At 34.7% G+C, this 24,857-nt stretch overlaps 1 protein-coding gene across 2 annotated transcripts; it reads left to right on the plus strand.

Moving 5' to 3' along the window:
- Positions 1–474: 474 nt before the first annotated feature.
- On the plus strand, positions 475–24,305 carry GNPDA2 (glucosamine-6-phosphate deaminase 2). Of its 2 annotated transcripts, none has more exons than XM_045997852.1 (7): positions 475–603; positions 3,742–3,902; positions 7,239–7,340; positions 8,838–9,020; positions 14,269–14,453; positions 17,488–17,662; positions 22,984–24,304. In XM_045997852.1, exons 2-7 carry the CDS (start codon positions 3,779–3,781, stop codon positions 23,043–23,045), a joined length of 831 nt encoding a protein of 276 aa, XP_045853808.1. In that variant the 5' UTR covers positions 475–603; positions 3,742–3,778; the 3' UTR covers positions 23,046–24,304. The 2 variants fall into 2 exon arrangements, with proteins under 2 accessions (XP_045853808.1, XP_045853807.1); XM_045997851.1 differs by lacking the exon at positions 475–603 and adding an exon at positions 1,074–1,196 and having other exon boundaries at positions 22,984–24,305.
- The last annotated feature ends 552 nt before the right edge of the window (positions 24,306–24,857 follow it).

A 24,857-nucleotide genomic window follows, 5' to 3' on the forward strand; every position in this document is an offset into this window, starting at 1 on the left:
AGGGGAAGAGGAAGAATTCTGCCCTACAGTGTCCTAGGTTTATTCCTAGTGAGCCACTCCAAGGCTTCCCAGGGTTTACACTTTGCTTTTCTGCAGCACGTAACAAACTTAACTTTGATGAGCTTATTGATAAAAGGCACTTCGGAAACATTCAATAGCTGTGCGCGCAGAGTAAACGTTCAATAGCTTCGAGATAAGACGAATTTCATCTGCTATTATAAGGAACAATTTAAGTAATGCTTCTGTATGAGCACGGCAGTCCTACATACTAAATTTCATAAACCCAGAGAATCTACCTCAATTCAACCTTTGAGAGTTGATAAAAAGAGTAGCGGCAACGTGATGGCCCAGGAACTGGAAACTCCGTTGTAGGAAAGAGACGCTGCCTCACAGAATTCCTAAGACCCTCGGCACAGTCCATCCCTAGAGTGCTGGACGTCTGCGCACGCGCAGTATCCGCGGGCTGCGCCGCCGTCCCTTCTGCGCCTCGGCTTTACATCCGGGTCTTTGGGCTTCACGCTCCGCACGCCGGCTGGGGTCGCTCGGGGTTGCTGGGTTCTTGTTTCCGCTGTTCCAACATCGGAAGTGTCGTTGGGTCGGCAGGTGAGTCCGGGGTGGGGACCAAGAAGGGGAGTTGGGCGGGGAACGGATTGGTCATTGTCCCCTAGGGTGGCCTTTGTGCCGAAATGGGGGCGTGTGGCTGGGCAGATTGGGGTCTTGGGAGCTTCGAGGCGGGGCGAAGGGTGACGCGTGGCTGCTGGTGCCCTTCGAAGCGGGGCCTCAGGGAGCGGGTACCTGTTCCTTCCTCTGTTTTGGAGGCTTTCTCCTGACATTTGTCAAGAATCAGTAACAGCCATCCGCATTTGTATTCGCTAAGTTTGCGGAGTGATTGGGGCCAGCAGCCACGGAGTCGAGGTCGATTTGCAGCTCCGGCCTTCGGGGCAGGGACCACAGCCTTTCTCTGCGGCTTCTCGCTGCTCATAGAGAGATGCGGCTCCCCTGCCCTGCACTTCAGAGACATTTTCAGGTATGGTGTAGAAAAAAAGCTCAAAGCAGGGATTCTGAAGTTCAGATGCCAGTGTAGATTATAGAATAACTGCAAACTAAGCCGTGTGCAAGTTCCCATCCTGCTCCAGAGTTCTGCAGCCCATTCTCCAAGTTAATGCACATTCAGAATGAATCAGCACCAGAGGAAGGTGAGCAAATTGGGACGGGGGAGGGGGGGTGAGTGTCATTTTTTGTGAGTGCTCTTTGGTTGTGATGCCAGAGAATTGCCCAGAGCCACCCCAGTTTGAATCCATGAAGATTAGCAAAAACACGTTTTTTAATCTGAATAAATGTGACCAAAACATTCTGCTTAACTTTGCCTGGGATGATTCATTTGAGACTTTCGTAACGAAGTCTGAGTTCTCTGAGTTTAAAACAAACAAAACTTGCCTGTACCTGATCTGAGAGACTTAACTTCTTTGCAATGAAATCTCTTCCTGTGGTGTTGTTTTCGAAATTTAACCTGATTGTAATAATCATCTAAGATATTTATGAAAGTGCAGATTCCTTGGATCCCATTTCACATCTGTTAAAAGACTTGATGTCCAATGAGAGGGGCCTGGGAATCTATATCTTTAGCAAGCATCCTAGGTGCTTTTTTTAAGGCACATGTGGAGCATGGGTCTTTCAGTCAGGTAGACCCTCAACCATTAATAGCTTTATAACTTTAGCAATAAAGTCCTGAGTTGCAGTTTTCTATATCTGACAAATGAAGAGTTATTTTATCTTCTTTTTTTTTTTTTTTAAGATTTTATTTATTTATTTGACAGACAGAGATCACAAGTAGGCAGAGAGGCAAGCAGAGAGTGAGAGGAGGAAGCAGGCTCCCCATGGAGCAGAGAGCCCCATGTGGGACTGGGTCCTAGGACCCGGGTTTCATGACCTGAGCAGAAGGCAGAGCTTTAACCCACTGAGCCACCCAGGTGTCCCTGAAGATGTTAATTTCTACTCCAGAGAGTATTCGAGGATTCTAAGCCCTTACTAACAAGGCCCCAATCTTAATCATTTTTGTGACTATAGAGCTTAGTGCTTGGCATTTAATAGGCCCTCAAAAGTGTGTTGAATTGAGAAAAAGAGTGTGCCCAAAAGACGGAAGGCACTTGGAAAATTCTAATCCTCTTCCTCCTTAACTTACAGTTGTTTTTTTTTTCCTTTTTATCAATAATCAGTTTGCTGAATATTCTTGTTAGAAGTAAGTATATCTCTTGCTGGCCATACTTACTAGAATTAAGTCTGTTTCTTCATGGCCAGGAAATGTTTTTGATTCTTGGTGTAATTTTGAAATTGTTCCTGGCATTAGTTCATTAATGAATTTAAATAGAGGTCAAGTCCATTTATGTTGGAGTGAATTTATGACTTACTATGTAAATTATTGTCTGTAAAAGCTATTTGTCTATTGTTACTGTGCCAGAATTTTAAATGATGGTGATCATAATTTCTTATTATGCCAGAATTCTAAATCATTGTGTTCTTAAGGATATCATTTGGGTTTCATATATTCCTTGTAATAAGACCTACTATTCCCATTAATTTCAAGAATTTGACTTAATTTTGTATATAAAGTATATGGGAATTCGGGACTGCTGAAGCCATTTGTAAAAGGATTGGTATGGGTGATAGATCCATCTAAATATGAAACTAAGAATTAAAATATGGAAATTATGGTTCTAGAATACAGTGTAGATGTTATAAATCTTGTCAATATAAAAATAATACATTTTACAGAAATCAGGGGTTGTGAGTCGTGGTAGTAGGTCAATCCACATTGTGTGAAATGGAATTATAGTTTTTAAATGACTCTGATCTCTTAATATTTGTGAAATATTTTGTCTTAACCTTAAAGTACTCTTTTAGGAACCAAAATTGCTTTTTATGAAGAATTTTTCTTTTTCTTCAGAGATCAGCAGTTTTAGTTCACTTTTTCTTTTGTTAAATTCAGGAAGAATTACATGTTATGCTTCTTATAAAACAGCATGTCTAGTGTGATCTCACTGTTGAAAATTTCTATACATTCTATTTATATATGTGCATATAAGATGGACATCTAGAATGTTGTTTACTACTAATAATAGTTTTTATTTCTGAGTGTAGGATTTGGGTTGATTTTTTTTTCCTCTAATACCTTTCTATACTGAAAGAAATTTCTAAAAAGTGACAAAAACATTTAACAAAAGGGAGGTTTGGTTTTTACAGTATTTATAGGGAGAGTTCTGGACTTTAGCAAGTAACCCAAAGGATGCTAAGTATTCTTTACTCCTTTTAACTTGCATTCAAGAAATGAATACTGCTTTGTTTGCCTTTAGGTTTGTTTTATGTTGCTTTATATAACATCCCTGTCAAGACAGTGTAGTGTGGTGTCTTACAAAAACTTCAATAAGTTTGCCTTGATGTGAATTCTGGTTTTGTCATTTAGTAACTGTGTGACCTCAGTCAAATTATGTGACTTCTCCTCATCTAAAAGTGGGTGTTATATTTATTTCAGAAGATTGTTGTATGTACTTAAATTACATAAGCCACTGCTCAGAACCCAGGGTCTGTTCAAACAAGAAAGGCTATTACTATTTTAAAAGTATAAGTTGTATTTGTATATAAGTATGTCTTTCTTAATGTCCTTTTTAAAGTCATCAGTTTTAGTACACTTATGTTTGCATGTCTGTAAATTACTTAAAGTGCTCTACAATGGAATTTTCTCAGGTTTGAATTGTTGCCTTGGAACCTGTGCATCACCATAATGAGGCTTGTAATTCTTGATAACTATGACTTGGCTAGTGAATGGGCAGCCAAATACATCTGTAATCGCATCATTCAGTTCAAACCTGGACAGGACAGATACTTTACATTGGGTTTACCAACAGGTAACATACCATTTTTGTTCCATTTTAGATACTTAAAATCATGGGATGGAAGAGTTTCCTTTAGTAAAATATGTTTCCCCTTTATTTCTTGCCATATCACTTATTGAACATTTTGTATCTGTGTTTCATTACTGGTTTACTGGTTTTTTTGTATTAAAATTATATATCACTTACCACTCCAAAATGCAAAAGGAAATATTCCTGACTTCAGTGATGGTCATAATATTTTTGTACCTTTAGTCATCTTTTGTTTTATTAAGGATGTTACTTTCATTATTCATATAATCAATTAGTAGATTAGCCTTTCTTTTTTTTTTTTTTTTTTTTTAAAGATTTTATTTATTTATTTGACAGAGATAGCACAAGCAGGGGGAGCAGCAAGCAGAGGGAGAGGAAGAAGCAGGCTCCCTTCTGAGTAAGGAGCCTGATGTGGGGCTCGATCCCAGGACCCTGGGATCATGACCTGAGGTGAAGGCAGGTGATGGCTTAACCCACTGAGCCATCCAGGCGCCCCGTAGATTAGCCTTTCTAATGCCTGAAGTATGTACTCTTGCCTCTTGGTTTCACCTCCCCTGCCTCATACACTTTATTACCTTATTAGCCTTTCATAATTTCTATGTTTATTTTCTTTTTATTATAGAAGTATTATGACTGAAATATTGAAGACTGGTATGTCATCCTGACAGAGTAAACATAAATATGAATTACACATTTTATTGTATTTAGTTCCCTGTTAAGGTTTCTCTTAAAAATTCACCAAGTGGTGTCATTGATCTCATGGCACTTAACTTGATATTGTTGACTTCCACAGGAAGGATTATTGGGCATGGAATCAGAGCTACCATTTTCTTGGTGACTGCAAGGCATTTATTCTACCTCCCTAATCTTTGATTTCCTTACCTTTAAGAAAGATAAGGATAATAATGGCCGATAATGGGGTTTGAGGCTCAGTAAGGCAGTGTTTATGCCACTCCCTTGTATAGTGTAAATACCGTATAAATTTAAACTTCCCATAAGTGTGTCTTATTTAAACAGTATCTTTTTCCTTTTGCTCCTCGCCCCATATGTGCTAACTACGTAAAAGCTACAATCATACTTTTTTCCACCTAATTTCCATGAAAGGTATTGTTTAGCTCAAGTTATTATCTTGCTTTTTGTCTTTTGGTTTAGGGCAGTCAATCTTGGTGAGAATGACAAAGAGGGATTTTTAAAAATTGCATACACCAGACTGGCACCCTCAACACCCACATTTTTGATATATGAGCCCAAGTGGTTGGACATGGCTTCTGTATCAGTCGGCATACTGTAAACCTGGGCTGCAACCATCTAGCTGCTTTGATCATGCTGTCTTAAATATGATGTAGAAATAAACAATAATTTTAGCTTGGGGGCAGAAAGCCTTCAAAGTCATGAATTCAGGCAGTTCTAAACATTATTTCTGTGTTTAAATTTACAAGTTTTGCTTATTTTTGGATAATTTAACTGCTAATAATACATAATAATAATAATAATAACACCAGCGACATATCTTAGAAAACCTTTGTTGATTTTCCACTTTCCTCCTTCATTGACCATTGATAGTATTAATCATGCTCTCTCCTCCTTGCTTTTGAAGTTTGAACATAGATTTCTGTAATTGTGTATAGCATCTCATATTGTAATCATCCCTCCACCAAGCACAGTTTCTGGGCAGTCTTTTCAGTGCTTATTGATGTGATCTTATCAAGCTTCACATGTAAGGGCCTGCGTGTTTCTTGCCTCCCAAACTTATTCCCTGATTCTCTTACTCTGGGTCATGATAGGAAGATTAGACTACTTGTAGTTCAAAGAATAGACCTGGCCTTGGTAGCTTTACTTTCACTCATGTTGCTAGTATGTTACATAATGAAAACTACATGAGCTATGGAACCAGACAGAATCTCTTGAAGCTCTACCTTCATTACCATATGATTTGGCAAATTCCTTAATCTTTTTGACCCAGTTCTTCATTCTCAAAATGGGAAAGATAATACCAGTTTCCCAGGGTTGTGAGATTTACACGAGCTGATGTATAAAAATACTGGTATATAGCATCTAGTACATGGTAAACATACAAATATTAGTGGGCTATAGTTCTTTGAGATGGAATTGTAAAATTTGTATAAATTGATTACAATTTAAAACAGTATGTTTGCATTAGCTTTAAGAAACTCTTTTAGTCTTCTCTTCTCTGAACCTATATTTAGTATTTATAACCACTTGTATTATTCTTTTATCTGAGATAAAAGGCAATCTTTTTACCACCATGGAATTTCCTTTGTTTTTTTGTTTTGTTTTTTTGCCAAAGACTGTTTAGTTCTGTCATACTTATATCTGCCACTTGAGTAGAAATTTTGCACGCAGATGTTTTGTTTTGTGATGGTGGATATTATTAGGAGTTAATCAATACTCCAGTCAGCATTGGGAGGGCCAGATCACTTGTTAAGAATGCAGTCAAGCGGGCGCCTGGGTGGCTCAGGGGGTTAAGAATGCAGTCAAGCTAACCTTCCAATTTTTAGTTAAAATGAAAAAATACAGCAGATTTGAAGATGGAAGCCATCTTCAAGTGGATAAATTTATTAATCTTTCTTGTGCTGTGTCAAGAAGCACTATAAAACTGATTTTAGTTTCATAAAACATGTAAAAGAATCACATTTATAAAACAATTAAAATCAAGAACTCAGATGAAGGGTCCAAAGCCAAAATCCCATTTCCCAGAGGATATTTTGCTTTATACATTTTAGCTGATACATGCTGAAGATAACACAAAATAGGAAACAGAACCTCCAGTTAAAATCATAAAGGCTAATGTCATCAAAGAGTCCTTGCCAATTTCTGAGTCTATTTTGGAAGTAGAGGCAATATTTAAATTTAGCTCTGGTTTCCCTTTTGATTGCATTAAATGGTCAACTTGACCTTTTTTTATTTGTTTTATATGATACAAATCCTGAAAAAAAGCTTTTTCTCAAAAGGTGAGGTGTTTATTTTTCTTTTAATTCAGATGTGCTTTCTAGAAGTTTCTAAGCTTGGAATATACAACATTAATTCCAAATAGTGAACAACTCTAGAATAATTTTCTAACTATAATTTCTATTGACAGATTTCCAGTTTTATTCAGCACATTCTAATTTACTAAGATCTCAGGGTACTTTGCAAATGTATATATGATTCAAAATACATTTGTTAATTGAATGTGTATTTAAATTATTATTTCCCTAATAAATTAGAGACTATCATTAAGAGAATAAAGTAAATATAACCATTTAAAAAAATAGATTTTTCATGTTATGTTAGAAAATGGAATTTCTTTCTTTTTAGGGAGTACACCTTTAGGATGTTATAAAAAACTAATAGAATATCACAAAAATGGAGACCTTTCTTTTAAATATGTGAAGACCTTTAACATGGATGAATATGTAGGTAAGCTATATTATTTGAATATATTATTTGGAGTGTTATATTTTAAATAAAATGAATATTGTCTAAGAATTAGTATATTATTTGCATTTATGTTTTGAATGTAATATGATTATTTCTAGAAGATAATGTACTGCCTTGTGATGAGGTTGGGAGTTTATATTTTTTAAAAAAACTGTATTTTTATGATGCCAACACAATATCCTGGAGGAATATGGGACTAGAAATCAGAAGATCTGTTTTCATTCTTGGGCTCTGCCACTTACCAATTCTGCAACTTTGAGCCAGTCCCTCACAGTTCTTTCTTTTTTTTCTTCCTTAAGGCAAAGTTAAAATCAGTGTTGTTGTGGGAATAGAGTACCACGTATGTAAAAGTAATTAGTAAAAAAAGATTTTTCAAATATAAGCATATTTATATTTGTGGGTATGAAGCTTTTATGTTATATTGTTAACTTGCTTAACAGGAAAGATGTATGATGCGAATAAACTCTTGTTTTAAACTTTGAACATAGGAATGCATTTTTTTTTTAAGATTTTATTTATTTATTTGACAGAGAAATCACAAGTAGGCAGAATAGCAGGCAGGGGGTGGGGGGAAGCAGGCTCCCTGCTGAGCAGAGAGTCCAGTGTGGGGCCTGATCCCAGGACCCTGAGATCATGACCTGAGCTGCAGGCAGAGGCTTAACGCACTGAGCCACCCAGGCACCCCAGGAATACATTTTTAATGGTAGCCTAAGTGATAGCCAAAGAATTGTGATTTGGTATACTTTGCATGCATATAGAAAAAATAGGTGAGAAACATTGACCAACATTTAAGATGTATGACCAATTAATTTATGTTGAAATTAACACATAAATCAGTTCCATTGGTGGAAGTTAGTACGCTTGAGAAATGGAGGACAATGATTAAATGCATGTGAACTAGACTTCTTTGTTTGAATTCCAGTCTTTCTACGAGCTAGGTGACCTTGGGTAAGTTAACATTTCTGTGCTTTTGTTATTTATAAGATGAGAATGATAAAAGTACTTCCATAGATGTTCTGTAAATTATTTGAATTAATACATACATGTAAGGTGATTAAAATAACATTGGGCATGTAATGAGCACGTATTTCACATAATGAGCACTTATTTCACATAAAAATGTCTTTAGGGGTGTCTGGGTGGCTCAGTGGGTTAAAGCCTCTACCTTTTTTTTGGTTCAGGTCATGATCCCAGGGTTCTGGGATCCAGCCCTGCATCAGGCTCTCTGCTTGGCGGGGACCCTGCTTCCTCCTCTCTCTCTGCCTGCCTCTCTGCCTACTTGTGATCTGTATGTCAAATAAATAAATAAAATCGTTTTTTAAAAAAGTCTTTAAATTGGATTTAATTTGGATATCCATTGGATATGGAATAGAAAGGTTATATCTTTTAAATAGCATTTATGGCCTAATCAGAAAAGTAAACATTGGATTTATTCCTGGAAGTACTTACATTTATATTTATTAACATTTTATTTAGGACTTCCCAGAAATCATCCTGAAAGCTACCATTCTTATATGTGGAATAACTTTTTTAAGCATATTGATATAGATCCTAAGAATGCTCATATCCTTGATGGGAATGCTGCAGATTTACAAGCAGAATGTGATGCTTTTGAAAAGAAAATAAAGGAAGCTGGAGGAATTGACCTTTTTGTTGGAGGTAAGTAAAACATTTTGTCGTTTGTCTTACCTTTGTGTAATGTAGGGAACACCTGTAACTGTCTATAATACCCATTTATTCAGCTACTGGTTTTTACTTTATTTTCATCAAAAGATAATACTAAGGTTGCAAGTTAGAATTGTTTAAATTATGTCTTGAGAAATAAGTTCCAATACCTGCTAAACTTTTATGTCTTTAGAATTAACGGTTTACATCTTACAAAATGAGTGATGCTTTTTTTCCTAAATGATAATTCTTATCTTTTATGCTTTCTTTAAATTTCCAACCCCGCTTTCTTACCAGATTACAAAGTTAAATCTCTGATAAAAGTTTGCATGTGGAACACCTGGATTTTAGCATTTCTGTATTGATTGCTTAAGTTGCTTCACCTCACTAAAAAAAAATCAGTTAAGAAGTAAGACTTTACCATCACCCCCTTTAGTTAATATGAGCTAAGCTGTATAACTGTTTTTGTAAACTCCACATGAATACATGTTTAATTGGCTGAATTCCACTTAAAATGTATATATATCTACACGCATGTGTGTGTTCATAATTTACCATTGAAAATAGGAAGTTTCTTTCTTTGTAACGACAACATGGTTTTCTGTTGTCATTGTGAAGCCTAAGACAGATAACTAATTACCTTAAAAATATAACGTCAACTAAACAAACCAAAATGCTTTTTGCTAAAGCTTTTAGTATTCAACTAAATGTACTAAAGCTCTAAATTTAGTTCGCCAGATATATCTTATATTTAATTTATTAAAAGACTGCTTAAAAGTACATGAATTTGATCTTCACTAGAGCTGAATTGACGCTGACTAATGGTTGAGGGCCAGGTATGGTTGCAGTGGTTGATTGCCTTTAAGGAAGATTGGGTATTACAGTCAGACATGAATTCGCATTCTGTTTTGGTCACTTATTACTTGTATGACCTTGGGAAGTTTATTGAAATTCAGTAAAATTAAGTTATTTGTAAAATAGGAATGACTATTAACCATTCCAAAACTTGGAAGAATTAAGCATGTTAGAACATGTAAAATGCTTGGTATATAATTGGTACTCCATTAAGTGTTACTTCGGTCCTCTCTTAATTGTTCCTTAGTTCATTGAATTTACTGCTTTTTTACTGAATTACCTCTAAGGGTATCCAGTGAGATTAAGATTTTTTTCTTTGAGGAAATTCTTTTCTCTACCTAACAGAGCCAGTGTCATTTACTGTCTTTTGTAGGTGGGATGGTTTTTATCTGAGCATGAATCCAAGCTAGACTGTTTTACTTTTTGTAATAGAAACTTACCTGTGTTTGAAATAAAATTTGCTAATATTGCTTCAGTATTCCTGAAAAACATTTGTATTCCAATTTGTCAATATTGTTTAATTCTGAAATAATTACTATTTGTAGTTGCCAATATCAAGGCTCTGGCAATCCATATTTGGGAATGTTTAAGAAATGCACTACCCATGCATTCTTTAGGTTTTCTCCATACCAAAATCAAGTAGAATTACTATAATGTATACCTAATTACAGTAATGTAATTGTACCTAATGTATCTGTATTTTAGTTATATCAAGAAATATTTTCACTCCTTTGCCATTATACAAAAAGGCATGGAGCTAATAGAGGTTCATTATTAAAAATGACTTAATGAAAAATACCTTTTTTACTTCTTCATTTGAATATCCTTTTTTTTCCTGTTAATTGAATTGGCTTACATAAGGATCCATGTGACAAATCCCTTGGGGATCCCATGCCAGAAAATAGAATTTACGGGGGGGGGAGGGGACTAAAGACTCTTGAACTCCATTTTCTCCCTTTGTCTGCTTTCCAGAAAGTACTTACTGCTAAATATTGTGTTTAAGCCTGAATATCACTTCTCAAAGATTTCTCATAGAACTTTCTTCTTTTCCTATAGCTTTAAGTCACTCCTCATTTCTTTTTAGCTTAAGTTTTTTGGTGTATTTTCTCACTATCGGTCTTTTTCCCTTTGAAACAGATGGAGCATAAATTTTAATTATGTATGTGTATCACTCTTATTACTAGAAAGAACTTTATTTTGTTTTCTAACCAATTTTTGTCTAAGCTTCCTGTAGACATTCTCTTCTGACCAACCAATCAGTTAATCAGTCAATAAATAAGATTTCCTTACCTCTTCCATTAATATCTTCAGTGTAGTCATGTCATGATCCACAGTCTGCCATTTTATACTTACCATCCAAAGGACATAATTACTCTGTGGATAGGGGGAGAAGGGTTAGCTTATTGCATTTTCTTTGAACTTTTTCCTATTTGGGGTACCCTACTATTGGATGTATACTCATGAAAGAATCTCATTTGATTCTTTGCCTTTGTTGATCTAGGTTTGTTATTAGATTTTCAAGATGAGGCTTGGTATTTGGGTCTTACCACTTACCCTTCTTTTGTTCCAGGGTTTGTTGGTTAATAAAAACTCTAAGAACTGAGCCAAATGGGATCAAAATATCAGCCTTATTAAAGGTAAAGTTGGATTAGAGGTTTCAGGTTGGGCTTGAGGCCAAAATGGAGTTTCCTATTCTTCCCCTCTAAACTGGGAATAGTGAATGAGGACCTCAAGACTATGAATCCCTCTTGTCTTACTCCTGGGAGATTGAAAAGGAATTCCCTTTCCTGTGTAGAAAAGAGAAAGGAAATATATACTGCTAAAAGTTTTTATTCTCCCTGTGACAATAGAATTGTTAAAAGAAAGAGTAAAGTGTGTCATGCAATCCTTGACCCACCTCCAGCAATAAAATACACAAATACGAAATTTTGTAGATAAAATCTAAAGATATTACTAACTTTAAAATTATTTTAAGGTACTATTTTTAACCCTCTCCTTTGGATACATGATTAGAATCTTTGGTTTGCAAGTAACTATAATCTACTTTGGGACCAAAAGTGAACTAACTGGAATGACTCTGGGCTAACTTGCAGAATTGTTAGAAGAGTTGAAACGGCCAAGTCTGTGGAAGAACAAGAACCAAGGAGCCTCAAATTTCCAAAGCAGGAGCTTACAGATACTCTCCTGCAATGCTATCATCAGATACCTCAGCTGTAGATGCCTTCTTTCTTTTCTGCACCATTGCGCAAGGTTCAGAATTTCTTGAGAGAAATTCTGTTTCAGCTTGGGACAAGTATTTATCGGTAGACCACAATCATCTTGACTCAGAGAGATACAGAGTAGATAAAGGTCCCCCCACCCCCCATTGTGAGGAGGGCAGACCAAGGTAGAAGGAAGAGAGAGAAACTATACTGAGCATACCAAAGAATAGTAACCATCTATTCCTTTTTTCAGCCATTATTTATTGAGGGCCTCCTATCTGATGTAATGTTCTAAGAGGTAAGGGTATAGTAATTAAGAGAAAGTCCTTAATGCAATGAAATTTACGTTCTACCCCACAGAACTGTAGGAACACAGAGAAGGCCTGTAATCCAGACTCAGGTTTTAGAGATGTTTCATAAAGGTGTAAATATATTAGTTTAGACTTAAAGACTGAATGAGAATGTGACGTGGTTTTTAGATCTCATGATTATTTTTTTAAAAGTTTTGTAAAGCTTTGTGAAACATTCTGAATGCTTTTAAAACATTTATATCAGAAAGCTCAAATTTCTAATAGGTACTTATAGTCAGTAAGGAAATATATTACCATGAACCACTGCTGATAATTTCAGTCTTACTGTACTCTTGTATGACTCACAATACTATGTTGATCCTTTAAGACTTCCTATTTTTTTCTGGAACTTTTATTTTCCTGGTTCCAGCCTTTTCTCTTTATATATACATAGAGAAATACAAATATTTACACAGATGTATACTTTAGGAGGAGAAACTATAGTTTTACAAATCTAGAGAGAAATGCATATCTGTAATTTAAAACATATCTATAGGCAGATATATATATGCTAATGGAAAGATCCATACATATTAACCATATGTAGGTCAGACATTATGTCACCACATTAAAAATTCCTAGAATGTGGTGCTTTGGTAGCTTATATTTGCTCCCTAAGATTTTCATTTCTTCTTTGTTCCATCAAAACCAGGTTATTCTTTGTCATATTTTACTTTGTTATAATCTGGGAGAAATTGGTTTGAATTATAGTCTAAGAGTCAATAAAATACACATATCTATTATTAAAGTAAAATGTAGAGTATAAATGTAACAGGTATTTCGACTCAGAACTTGTGGGTTTATTTTTTCATGCAGGTTGTGAGAACTCCAACTCGCTAGTAGGGTACATATACGTAAAACTTGATTTATTAATGCCATGGAAAGATTCTTCATTTAAAAAAAAAAGATTTACTTCCAGTTTCATTCAAATAAGGAATATCATATTTTTATCTACATTTTAGAGGCAGTTCTAGAATATTAGAGCTGGTGTACGTCTCTTTAAAGGAGTGTTTTCAGGTTGTGGTGGTCACCCATTATTAGGTCATGAAATACAGTCATTCACATTCTGCATTTCCCCTTTGTACGTTTTGCTAATGAAATAGAATGACTCCTAGCAAGGTAAGTATTGTTTTCATGCAGTTCTTGTTTTTAATTACATTTGCATGTGTGTATATGTGTGCTAGATTACAGTGTCAAACATATTTCTTCTAGTAGGCTGTAGTCAACACATCTGAAGAAAACTACTGCCCTATATGGTCCAATCTTGACATTTTTGTAAGTGAGGAAACTCTACTACAGGGAGGTCCAGTTGTTAATCGCACCATCTAGACTAGAACCAGGCAGGTTAAAGGGTTGACCATAGAAACCACTGCGTTAGGCATCAGAAGATTTGGATTTGAGTTTTGTCACAGTATTTACTAAATTATTACCTTGAACAGTCATGTATTTTCCATGCATGTCTGAGTTTTCTTTTGAGCTCAGAGAAAGCTTGAGTAGAGGAGGGAAATAGATATTCCTAATAAGATTATCTCATAAGATTGTTAAATATATGTTGAGATGTGAAAATACTTTATAAACTATGAAGTGTGCTAATACAAGCTAATATGCTAAATTCTACTGTTATTACAATAATGCTAGCTCTGTGCTAGGCGTATGGAATATATTGAAATACTTGTTGAGTCAAATACAGGAACAAATATTTTAATGCAGCATTAGAAATTCAGCTATCCTATAAAACAAGGTGAGCCTGTTTATGACTATTTTCTCTTAAAAACAAGTTGAACGTTGAGAAATCTTACTTTATGTGTCTATGTGTGTGTATACTTCTTTTAAAAGGAATTGGTCCAGATGGTCATATTGCTTTCAATGAGCCAGGATCCAGTTTAGTATCAAGGACAAGATTGAAGACTCTAGCAATGGACACCATTTTGGCAAATGCTAAATATTTTGATGGAGATCTGTCGAAGGTGCCAACTATGGCTCTAACAGTTGGTGTGGGGACAGTGATGGATGCAAGAGAAGTAAGAATTCAGTGTTCTTTGATGTCTGTAGATTTTGGAGGAATTATGGCACCAGATAATTTTGGTTATATCCTATTCACTATGTAAACTGTTATTTAGCTTTCAGTGACTTCTGTCACTCTCATTGCCATGCTGAGAATCCAACTAAGTCAAGTCTTCTGGAGCTTATGAAAACTAAGAATCAGGCACCACCCCTTCTGGAATATTGCTACATTGTCTGCTTCTTCATAGTTTGAGTTTCTAAAATCACACTGATCAAATGGTCTGTTATTAAGTGAAATGGTCTGGTGAAAGGTGTGTTGTAACAAAGATGCAGTGCTGGTTAACACTAAACTATTTTTGGAGTCTCAGGATAATTTAGTGTCAAGTACTTCTTGACTGTGGGAAGATAGCCAGTTAGTTTCCAGCAGAAAAAGAACCCATCGAAGGCTGAATCTGTTCCAAATTTGGTATACGTAAGAAGGCAAATACTCTGAATAGACCCAGCCTAATTTTTTTTTTTTTTTTAAAGATTTTATTTATTTATTTGACAGAGAGAGAGATCACAAGTAGGCAGAGAGAGAGGAGGAAGCAGGCTCCCTGCGGAGCAGAGAGCCCGATGCAGGGCTCGATCCCAGGACCCTGAGATCATGACCTGAGCCGAAGGCAGCGGCTTAATCCACTGAGCCACCCAGGTGCCCCCCTAATTTTTAAATTTAATTGGGCTTTCATTTCCTTCCCGGAGAACAACAGAACGAATTATAGTCGGCTCATGATTATTAGTGGTTGTTACATGGAAATTCCATTCCTTCCTGATAACAGGATGGGACAGGTTCAGAGGAAAGCACACAATAAGTTATGATGAATAAGAAATAGATCTTAATGTAAATATGTCTAGACTTGAACATACAAATAGAACTGTCATTCAGAATGTGGTTTTTCATCTAAAAATCATCGGTATGTGAAGAAAGACCTTTCACGAGTTGAAATTCGTAGTAATTAAGTTGAGAAAGATTTTAGAGCAATTGTATTTTTAAAATACGAAACTGAAAGTTATACAGATAGATTTCTTACATTTAACAAGATTTAAGTTGTTAACAAGCTAATTCTTAGAGTGAACAGAGAGTTATTAAGATACTGATTGGTTTTTTTTTTCATTTGGTTTTTCCAACAAAATTTTATGATGCCACTCACCTCACAGTACTCACTCCCAGCATGATTACAGAGAAAATTATTATGGCAAAACTATTTTAGGACTTCATTATTTTCTCAGGGGCCTTAGTGTGCTCTTTTATATCATTCTTTGGAAACAAGTATCATGTCATCATACTTAGTGATTTTCCTATCTTTCTAGTTGATAATTCCCAAGTCTTAAAGGAACCTATAATAACTTCCAGGTGTCACTTCCAAGGTGTGTACAGAAGGTCCTTGTTAACAGAGCTGCCAGACTGTGAAGCTCTTCCTGACACACTAACCATTTAGAAATTTAGTTTACCATTCATATGTACTTTTCATCTAACGATAGCATTCTCCCCACACACTGATTCAAAATTTTATTAAGTGTATTTGTTCTTAACGAAACTAAAATTGAAGAACAGCCCACATCACAGTTCAAATCACTGGCAAGTGAAAATCTGTATACATTAAGCTCCTTACAATGAAAGATAGGAAAATCACCTAAAATAGTTTTGCCATAATAATTTTCTCTGTAATCATGCTGCAGGTCTTACCCTGCTGGGTCTCTTTTCATCACCTACTGCTGTTGACCATGCCTCCCATCTTAAAACTCTGCCATTAGTCCTCTTACTTTCTGAGCATTTCTTCTCAGTCTCCTTCTCAAGCTTTTCTTCTTCATCTCCCTTTTGAATATTGCTGTTCCCTAGGGTTTCATTCTGGAACTGTATACTCACTCTGCATGCTTTTTGGGGCATGACTTTTTTTTTTGTTTTTTAGTTTTATCACTATTCCAAAAAGGTAAAGTACTCTTAATACAGTGATAAGAATGTATCTTTATCTTGTACTCCTTCTGAAGCTGCCCGTCTTGTATTTCCAACTTCCAGCTGACATCTCGATATTTAGATGCCCTATATTTAAGCCATCCAAGAATTAAATTTATCCTTCCACGAAATTTGTCTTTCTTCTGAATATTCCATGCCTTGCTGAATAGCAGCCTTCACCACGAAAATTATCTGAGCTTGAAACATATGTCTATTCTTGGTTTCTTTACATCTTATTAGTCACCAAATCCTAACCGTTTAACAGATAACTTAGAGGTAAATAAGGATCCTGCCCTCCATCACTACTGCCTATTAAGTCTATATATCCATTTTTTCAAGGATTATTACAAACCCCTTCTCAATCACAAAAATAGTAAAGATTCATTCTGATATAGATACACTTAGATTTGCGCATGTTCTCTGAATTGCAGGCTTTTAGGAATTTGGGACCAAGGGCTTGGATTTTCTATTAGTTTGTAAGGGTATTCTTTGTCTTATGTGCTTAAAGGGCTGTTCTTACATTTAAGTAGATCCCTAATCCTTTAAATCTAGGTTTTGTGTCAAGACAACTTTGATAACATCTGTTTCATAAAATAGTCTTTAGGCTTCCTTCTCTAACTTTCAAAGTAATATCTGCTGGGATGATTGGATTAGAGCAGTTTGGTATATCATTCCTGGTTATGTAAATTCTTTGTTGACCCTCAGTTCTGCTTTTGCAAAACAGCCCCTTTCTTTTTTCTTCATTTTCCTGGTCACTTCTGCACATCAGTATCTAATGTATTAATAAGTACCTGCATTATGGTTTATTCATTAATACTTCATAAGAACTTACTATTTTATTTTCTTAAACCAGAAGAGAATTACACTTTATGCTTGCCTTTTACCTTGAAGAACAAAAAATAAATACCTCGAACTGTGAAGAAATAGGTAGCTATTTTTATTTTACCTTCGAGAAGAATATTCGTGCTAACATCTTTCTTTTTGAAAAATAGAGCTTTTTTAGTCATTTGAAACATGTTTTAAGAATTAATTAACATGTCATGGTCATGACTTTTCAGGTAATGATCCTCATAACTGGTGCACACAAGGCATTTGCTCTCTACAAAGCGATAGAAGAAGGAGTAAATCACATGTGGACTGTTTCTGCTTTCCAGCAGCATCCTCGAACTATTTTTGTGTGTGATGAAGATGCTACTTTAGAATTAAGAGTTAAAACTGTGAAATACTTTAAAGGTGAGCATTGAAATTTCAGAAGCAGACTGTGAGAATGTCCAATTGTAGATGATAATTAAAACTTAATAGACTGTGGAGTTACATCCTGCTCTGTGCCTATTGAAACCAGCATTTTGCCAACACAGTAGCCAGTTCTTTTTAAGGAAAAGAAAAATCTCACCTCAAATAATAGTAGCTTTCAGAATAGTTTCCTATTTGTGGTAGAGCATTTGACTGCAGAATAGTTTCCTATTTTTTTCTTGAATTCAAAACTTAATATTATTTTACTTTCATATTGTATATATATGATTAAATAATCCCAAAGGAAATACATATATGTTACAATGTTCTTTTCTTTGTTTCCCTGTCCCACCTTCCTCACCAAGCTATGGTTTAGAATCTAATCAGCTTATAAGTTGGGTCACCCGCAATTTCAAATTATTCCCATACACCAATTAATAACGGTTCAGTGTCAGAGCAGTATGGAATGAACTCTGCAAGTAAGCAGGGGTTTGACTGCCCACACTTCTGTATGTAACTTGTCCTTTTGACTCTTCCTGCAGTCTAGTTCAGTAATTCTCAAGCCTTACGGTACCAGGTTGTATATTTGAAACCACATGTGCTTGATGTGATGGATGATTTAAGAGATTTTCAAGGAAAATTTGACTATTTAGAAACCATTCCCTGCTTAAGAGTGAATTCCACGTATAGATACACACACATAACCACTGTATAAATAGGTGCTCTTTATAAAGTACTTGTATTTCATATAGCTGATATGAAAATATTATATAACTGGTCATATATATATATATATATATATACACACACACACACACACACACACACACACACATATATATATAGGTATACATATCCGTAATTCATAGTGTATGTAGTACGTGTGTACTGTTGATATTAGATAAATATGTATTTTTAATCTTTTTACTATAGTTACTAGGTGTTTATTAACATGTATTAGAAAAAATACACTAAACCAATCAAACCTGTATTCCATGAGTATCAGTATTGACAGAGATAAAGAAGTTACCATATTTTACTGCCTCTGAGACACATCTTTTTTCACATCTATCTTGCCTGAAATTGGGATGTGTTTAAAATTGGTCATTATCAGTTACCTGGTAGCATTTTTTCTTAATGGTACATAAAATAATGTGTCTTACAGTCTTCAGCATCTCATTCATGAAATAATAGTATATAATTTTAAATTATAAGTTAATTTAAAGGAAATCTTTAACTCATAGTTCATGTAAATGGTGTAAATGTGGCAAAAATCTTGAAGATGAATCACAAATGAAGTTTAATGAATTGTGAACAATCAAAATTTTGATCATGCTTACAGTTATTTGCACTTAGCTGTTGTGAGCACTTTCCTATTTCCCTATTCTTCAAAAGCATTTTTAATGGCTTTATAAGTAGATGTATCATAATTTACTTAACTCTTTCCTTACTGTTAAATGCTTAGATTATTTCCAGTCATTTATATTTTTATCAAAAATCATTTTTTACCAAGCCACAAAAGTATCAAATTAAACTGAAATATTGTCAAGTTTTTAAATAAGTTGGCAGGTAAAAGAGAAAGATCTGTGATGAGTTGTGAATAAGAGCCCTTGTATGAGGTTTTACCCATATATTTCCATGTAGTCTTTCATTTATTTGATTCCTTGAAAAAATTAATAGAAGGAATCCCTATTATCCACATATTTTAATGCCAGAGATTTATTTAACATTCCCATGTTCTGATACCAGCAATCCTCAGGTAAACCCTTGTGCTTATCAGATGATGTCAGTTAGTTACGTTTTTATTATATAATGTTTACATTTTAGTGAAGTAAATATTTAATAAGATACTTAATAATAGCCAGTACTTGTATGACCAGGCATTACTCAAAATGGATAATACTTGATTTACTTAATTCTCACAATTCAGTGAAGTGTGAGTATTCTTTAAATCCCATTTACAGATGAGTTAACAGGCTTAAAAGAGATGTTAAGTCACCCAAAGTCATAGAGCTCATATGTGGGCAGAGCTGGGGAAGTGAAATCAGGCTTATCTGGCATCTGGGCTTTTGTCCACTGTTTATACTGCTTCAGAGAAGAGGAATAAAACTCTGGCTATTTTAATCATATTTCTGTTTGTTGCGTTGCTTTCATACTATAATGATGGCTTCCAAAATGGTACAGACATAGGTTAAAGAGCATTTAAAACACAAGAGACGTAGGTGATTACATGTATTTTGTTCTTTTACTTCATCTATCCAGATTCTAAACTTTTCTGAAACATTTTGAAGTATAGACTATTTATGAGAGAATTGCTGCACTGCTCTTTTGAGGACACTGTATTTTCTACTATGGATCTGTATATTTCTGGAGAGGTTCAGGGTATCAGCCTCAGAGTGCCTCCCATCAATATGGAGAAAATGGAATTGAGATATTATTCTGGGCTATATGCAGACCTCATTTTACAGTAAGGTATTTTAATGAGGGTAGAAGTGAATATTCATAAACTTACATGTATTATAAGTATAGTTTTGTATTTTGCCATATTCTCATTGAGTTATTTTATCACTTTAAGATGTCCTGAAGGGTATGTATCCTGTAGTTATTTACCTTCTGTAATTCTTCAGATTCCAGTCACATTACTACGCTTTCTTCTGCCATCACTAAAATGTACATAAAAGGGCTCTAATTATTTAGGTCCTAAAAAAAATCTAGGTCAACTGCATCAAAAACAATAAAAACCATTAGCAAGTGGAAGTTTATTTCAGTATATACCTTTTTGGAAGATACAAGTAAATCACAGGAAAACAGTTTAATATTTAATGTTTTTTTCTAATTTTTTTGTTTTTATATAAAGCCTTTGTTTTATGTCCTTGAGAATATATTTTCAAGACCTCATCATTAATGGTGAACTTTTTTTTGTTGTTTCATCCTTTGTAAGCCCTCCTCAGTAGCTTGATTGAATGAGTTCAGATTGAGTCACAACCATAAAATTGACATTTAGAATCTATGACATTTAACTTCTTCTGGCAGCATATTAGGAAGTCTGTACATTTAGTACTCAGAATTTATTTTTGTCTGTTAATGATTTAAATAGCATGATTTGTTTCTACCAAATTCTTGTATAAAAAATTGTCAGTTTTACCTTAAGTCATAATAAATTCTTTATGTATCATCCAAAATGCATTTCTAGTTTGGAAACAGCTTTATATGTAAAAGTTACAGCCAATGTATAGTTAAACTTGAGTTGAATTTTTAATGTTTATTCTGATATTTTGTGTTTTCAAGCTCTAATGTGTTATTTCCATGATTAAAGCTGTAAGTGATAGATGAATTGTATCAAGTAGAATGATCCTATTAATTGCAGCTGCTTCTCCATAAGAGGTTACATCTTCTAAACTGAGTGCCTAAAATTACCATTGTTTTTGTTGTCCCCTCTCCTCCTGAGTTTCTCCAGTTCCTATTTTACTGCTCTTTACATTCTGGTGGTTGAAATGGATTAAACTTCTCGGTTAAATCCTATTTTAAGTAGGATTGGTTCTGTTTAAAGATACCATCTGGTAAATAGTTCTCATTACCAAATACTTCTTCTGCACTATAAAAATTACCCTTTGATGTGTATTTTTGGTAAATACAAATTATATTTTCCAGTTAGTGTCATCAGCCAAGAAAACAAGCCAAAAATGCCTTCAAGTACATATCTCTTGCATGGTGTTAGTTTAAAAAAAAAAAAAGTGTAAGTATCTCTTCCTGACAGTGGTTGACTCACCATCATAAAAAGTTGGCATATTATTTGAGAAAATAAAATGTAATATATTTCATTAAAATAAAAGCTCCACAAAGGTAGGGACTTTAAATTTTGTTCACTGCATTATTTCAGCATCTGGAAGTGTGCCTGGTACATTGGAGGCATTTGATAAATTGTGGGTAGGTAGTTGGACAGGTAGATGGATGGGAGAACACAAGACTATGAAACCACTGCCGTCTAAGCATTAAATGAAGTAAATCACCCTATGAAGCCCAAAGGATATTAAATAAAGAGCAAGAGTTAAATAGTAGTTGAAGAAAACTTTGAGTTGATAGAGTGGAAAGCCCTAGAAAATGGGTAGTAGCTCTCAGATTGGGAGGAAACACCATAATTTCCAACAGCACAGATACAAGGAAGAGCTAACAGAGGAGAAGTTGTTCCCATTAATAGACTAGAGAACAGTTAAAGTATATTGATAAAATGGGACTAGATTGTATGTATGTATTCTTAGTAGTCTCTACACCGAACACAGGGCTTGAATTTACAAACCCCAAATCAAGTCGCATGCTATTCAACTTAGCCAACCAGGAGACTCTGGGCTAGATTATACTTTGAAAGCAAAACGGGAATGTAGAGGTTAAGAGCGCAAAGGAAAACCAGGGTTCACCTCTTTTGGGTCACGGACCACTATGATAATCTGGTGAAGAGACTGCCCTCAGGAAAAAACGCGCACATGCACACACACTTGCAGACACAAATTTGTATATTAATATGGGAGAGTCAAAGACTCCTTGAACCTTCTCTAGCTCTATTATATCCTAAGGTTGAGGCTGTACTTGATTTCTGCCAGGTGGACAGCTTCCAGGTGTCATCAGTTTGGGAGTCAGAAATGATTCAGTATTGACTGCTCTACATTTTTCGCATTCGAAGTTTAAAACTTTGGTTATGTTTAAGTATGGAGTCTTCAACTTTTTAATGGCACCTTGGATTTTTTGATTAACCTCCTTCAGTATAGTTTGTTATCACCCCAATTGTATATGTGCTGCCGAAGCGAGCACTGTTATCACCCCAATTGTAAATACATGTCAAAATCGTGGAAAATAATTTGCCAGATGATGAATGGATAGCATAATACTTCGGAGAACTTAGCTATCCCAATTTAACAACAGTTCTCTGAGTTCCTGGGCTGAAGTCTGGTAGAGAAGTGCCAGTGGATCAAACTCAACAGCTTTATAGGATAAAATTAAAATGTATTAACCAAGTCAGTATTGAGATTTGTTATTTTGCCATACTAAAGCTTTGAAGGCAAGAACTGCTGCTACTCCAAAGGAATTTGTACTCATTCTGTATCTACAGCTTCATAAATAATTGTAAATTGCTATTTGCTAGGTAGTACAACCAAACCTTATGCACCATTTCTATTTAAAATACATTTTTCAATAAAACTTAACTATTTTGTATCAGATGGGAACAGCATACTTATGGTATCTTATAAATTCTTCTGTTTTTCTAAGATAAATGAGATAATTCAAAATTAAAAATAAAACTAGAATTGTGCTTTTTTTTCTTTAAGGTTTAATGCATGTGCACAATAAACTTGTGGATCCACTATACAGTATGAAAGAAGGAAATTGAAGGAGACTGGAGCAAATTCTACTTGAATGAACAGAACACTTTTATAAGTAGTAGATGAATTTTCAGCTATGCAATATGATAAAACATGGGGATTTTTTGAAGATTGTTGTTTTTGAAGTCCAATACCTATATGTTAAACATTCCAGATTTAGAATGTGTCCATTTTATACTAAGGTTTAGGAGAAGTAGTTGGCTGTCAAAAATAGCTGTTTATTATAAAGTACAGAAGCCACACAGCCACTCTGTAAAACATCACAGAAATGAAATGTCTGTTTAAAAATTTCAAGTCATTTTAAATGCGAAGAATCTATACATCAAATATTATTCATATGAATCTGGTGGCATTCTCAGAGTTTTATTTTTTAATCACATAAAGACACTCCAAGCCTTTCAGGTATCAATCACTGCAAACCTTTACTTTTGGAATGTAATCTTTGTATTTTCTGTGCATTACACACAAGCTTTTCTGCACGTGGTTGCCTTAGTCATCTTTCTGCAGTAGCATTTGGACATCAAAAGTCCTGCTATATATTGTTGGAACAGAGAATCTGAAGAGATGCCAGTGCCTAAAAGTACAGTTTACGTCCTTTTGGAAAGTATGTATAAGTGCATGATTTTTGTGCACCACCTTCTATAGCACTTTTTTACAAATGTGCTCTTATTTTTATTTAATGACTTGGGTTCATGCTTTTAATATAAGTATTTTGGCAATTATGAACTTTATACCTAGCAACACACTTAAATTCTTTTGAAGACAATTTTCTGATTATTGTTAAATTCATAAATGATTAGCTTTATTCCTGACTTACATGTCTAAAAGGATAACATGAAATATTTATAAAAGAATTACTGTAAACTTAAAATTGCCATTAACTTGCATCATTAAATTGCAAATAAAAGTATATTGTTTTCTATCTTTAACTCAAATAAAGCTTATAATAAATAAATGTTATCTAAATTTTATTTCCAGAAGTAAAACTGAATACATGCATCTGAGATATTCCAGCATTAGTAGTAGTACTGATTCTGCATTTACTTTTTGTTTGTTGCCATCAGGCATTTAGGAGATTTAAGTTAAAAGACAATAATTCTACCTATAATTTAGTAGTTGCTCAGTGGGGAGTAAAAAATTCTCCCATTTCTTCGGCATATTTTGCATCTTATAAGCCCATCACGGAAAAGCATTACTTATATAACTTAATAGAAATGTGACTGAAATGTATTTATAATTAAGTTCCTTAAAATAATAAGCAGCAAATAAAAGTAAATAAAACTGTTTGTATAAAATATGTTCCTTAAATTCCAAATAATGTAGTTATAATTGCCTTAAGTGATACACATGGTCCTTAAATGACTAGTAAGTCGTATCATCTTCCAGTCACACATCTGGTAAAAATATTAAAGTACTGTGTTATTACAAACCACCCTATCTTAGAAAGTGATAGTATTATAGTGAAAACACGAAAGGTAACTGTTTTGGTGCATGATTCAACTTGTTATTTCTGTGCTTTAAATGTGTTAGGTGAAACAAAATTTAAAAGATCTTTCCATCACTGCCCTTGATGTTAGGGGGCTAGTTTGAGTCAAGCCCATGTACTCAAGCCCCTCAGCAAACTGATTTCTGGCCACTCTAACTCCCTAACTCAGAGGTTAAGCTGCTATTAAAGAACTAAGAAGCCTATTAGATTTCCACAAGGCAATAAAGCATGGCAGCTAAGAACTGGTAGGGTTTGGATAAAGAAACCACCGTTTGAATTCCAGCTCTGTCAACTACTGACACCGGCACATGTAAGTCTGAGCTGCCAGCCCTAT

The sequence above is a fragment of the Meles meles genome, chromosome 2 (assembly GCF_922984935.1).
Source record: "Meles meles chromosome 2, mMelMel3.1 paternal haplotype, whole genome shotgun sequence".
NCBI lineage: Eukaryota > Metazoa > Chordata > Mammalia > Carnivora > Mustelidae > Meles > Meles meles.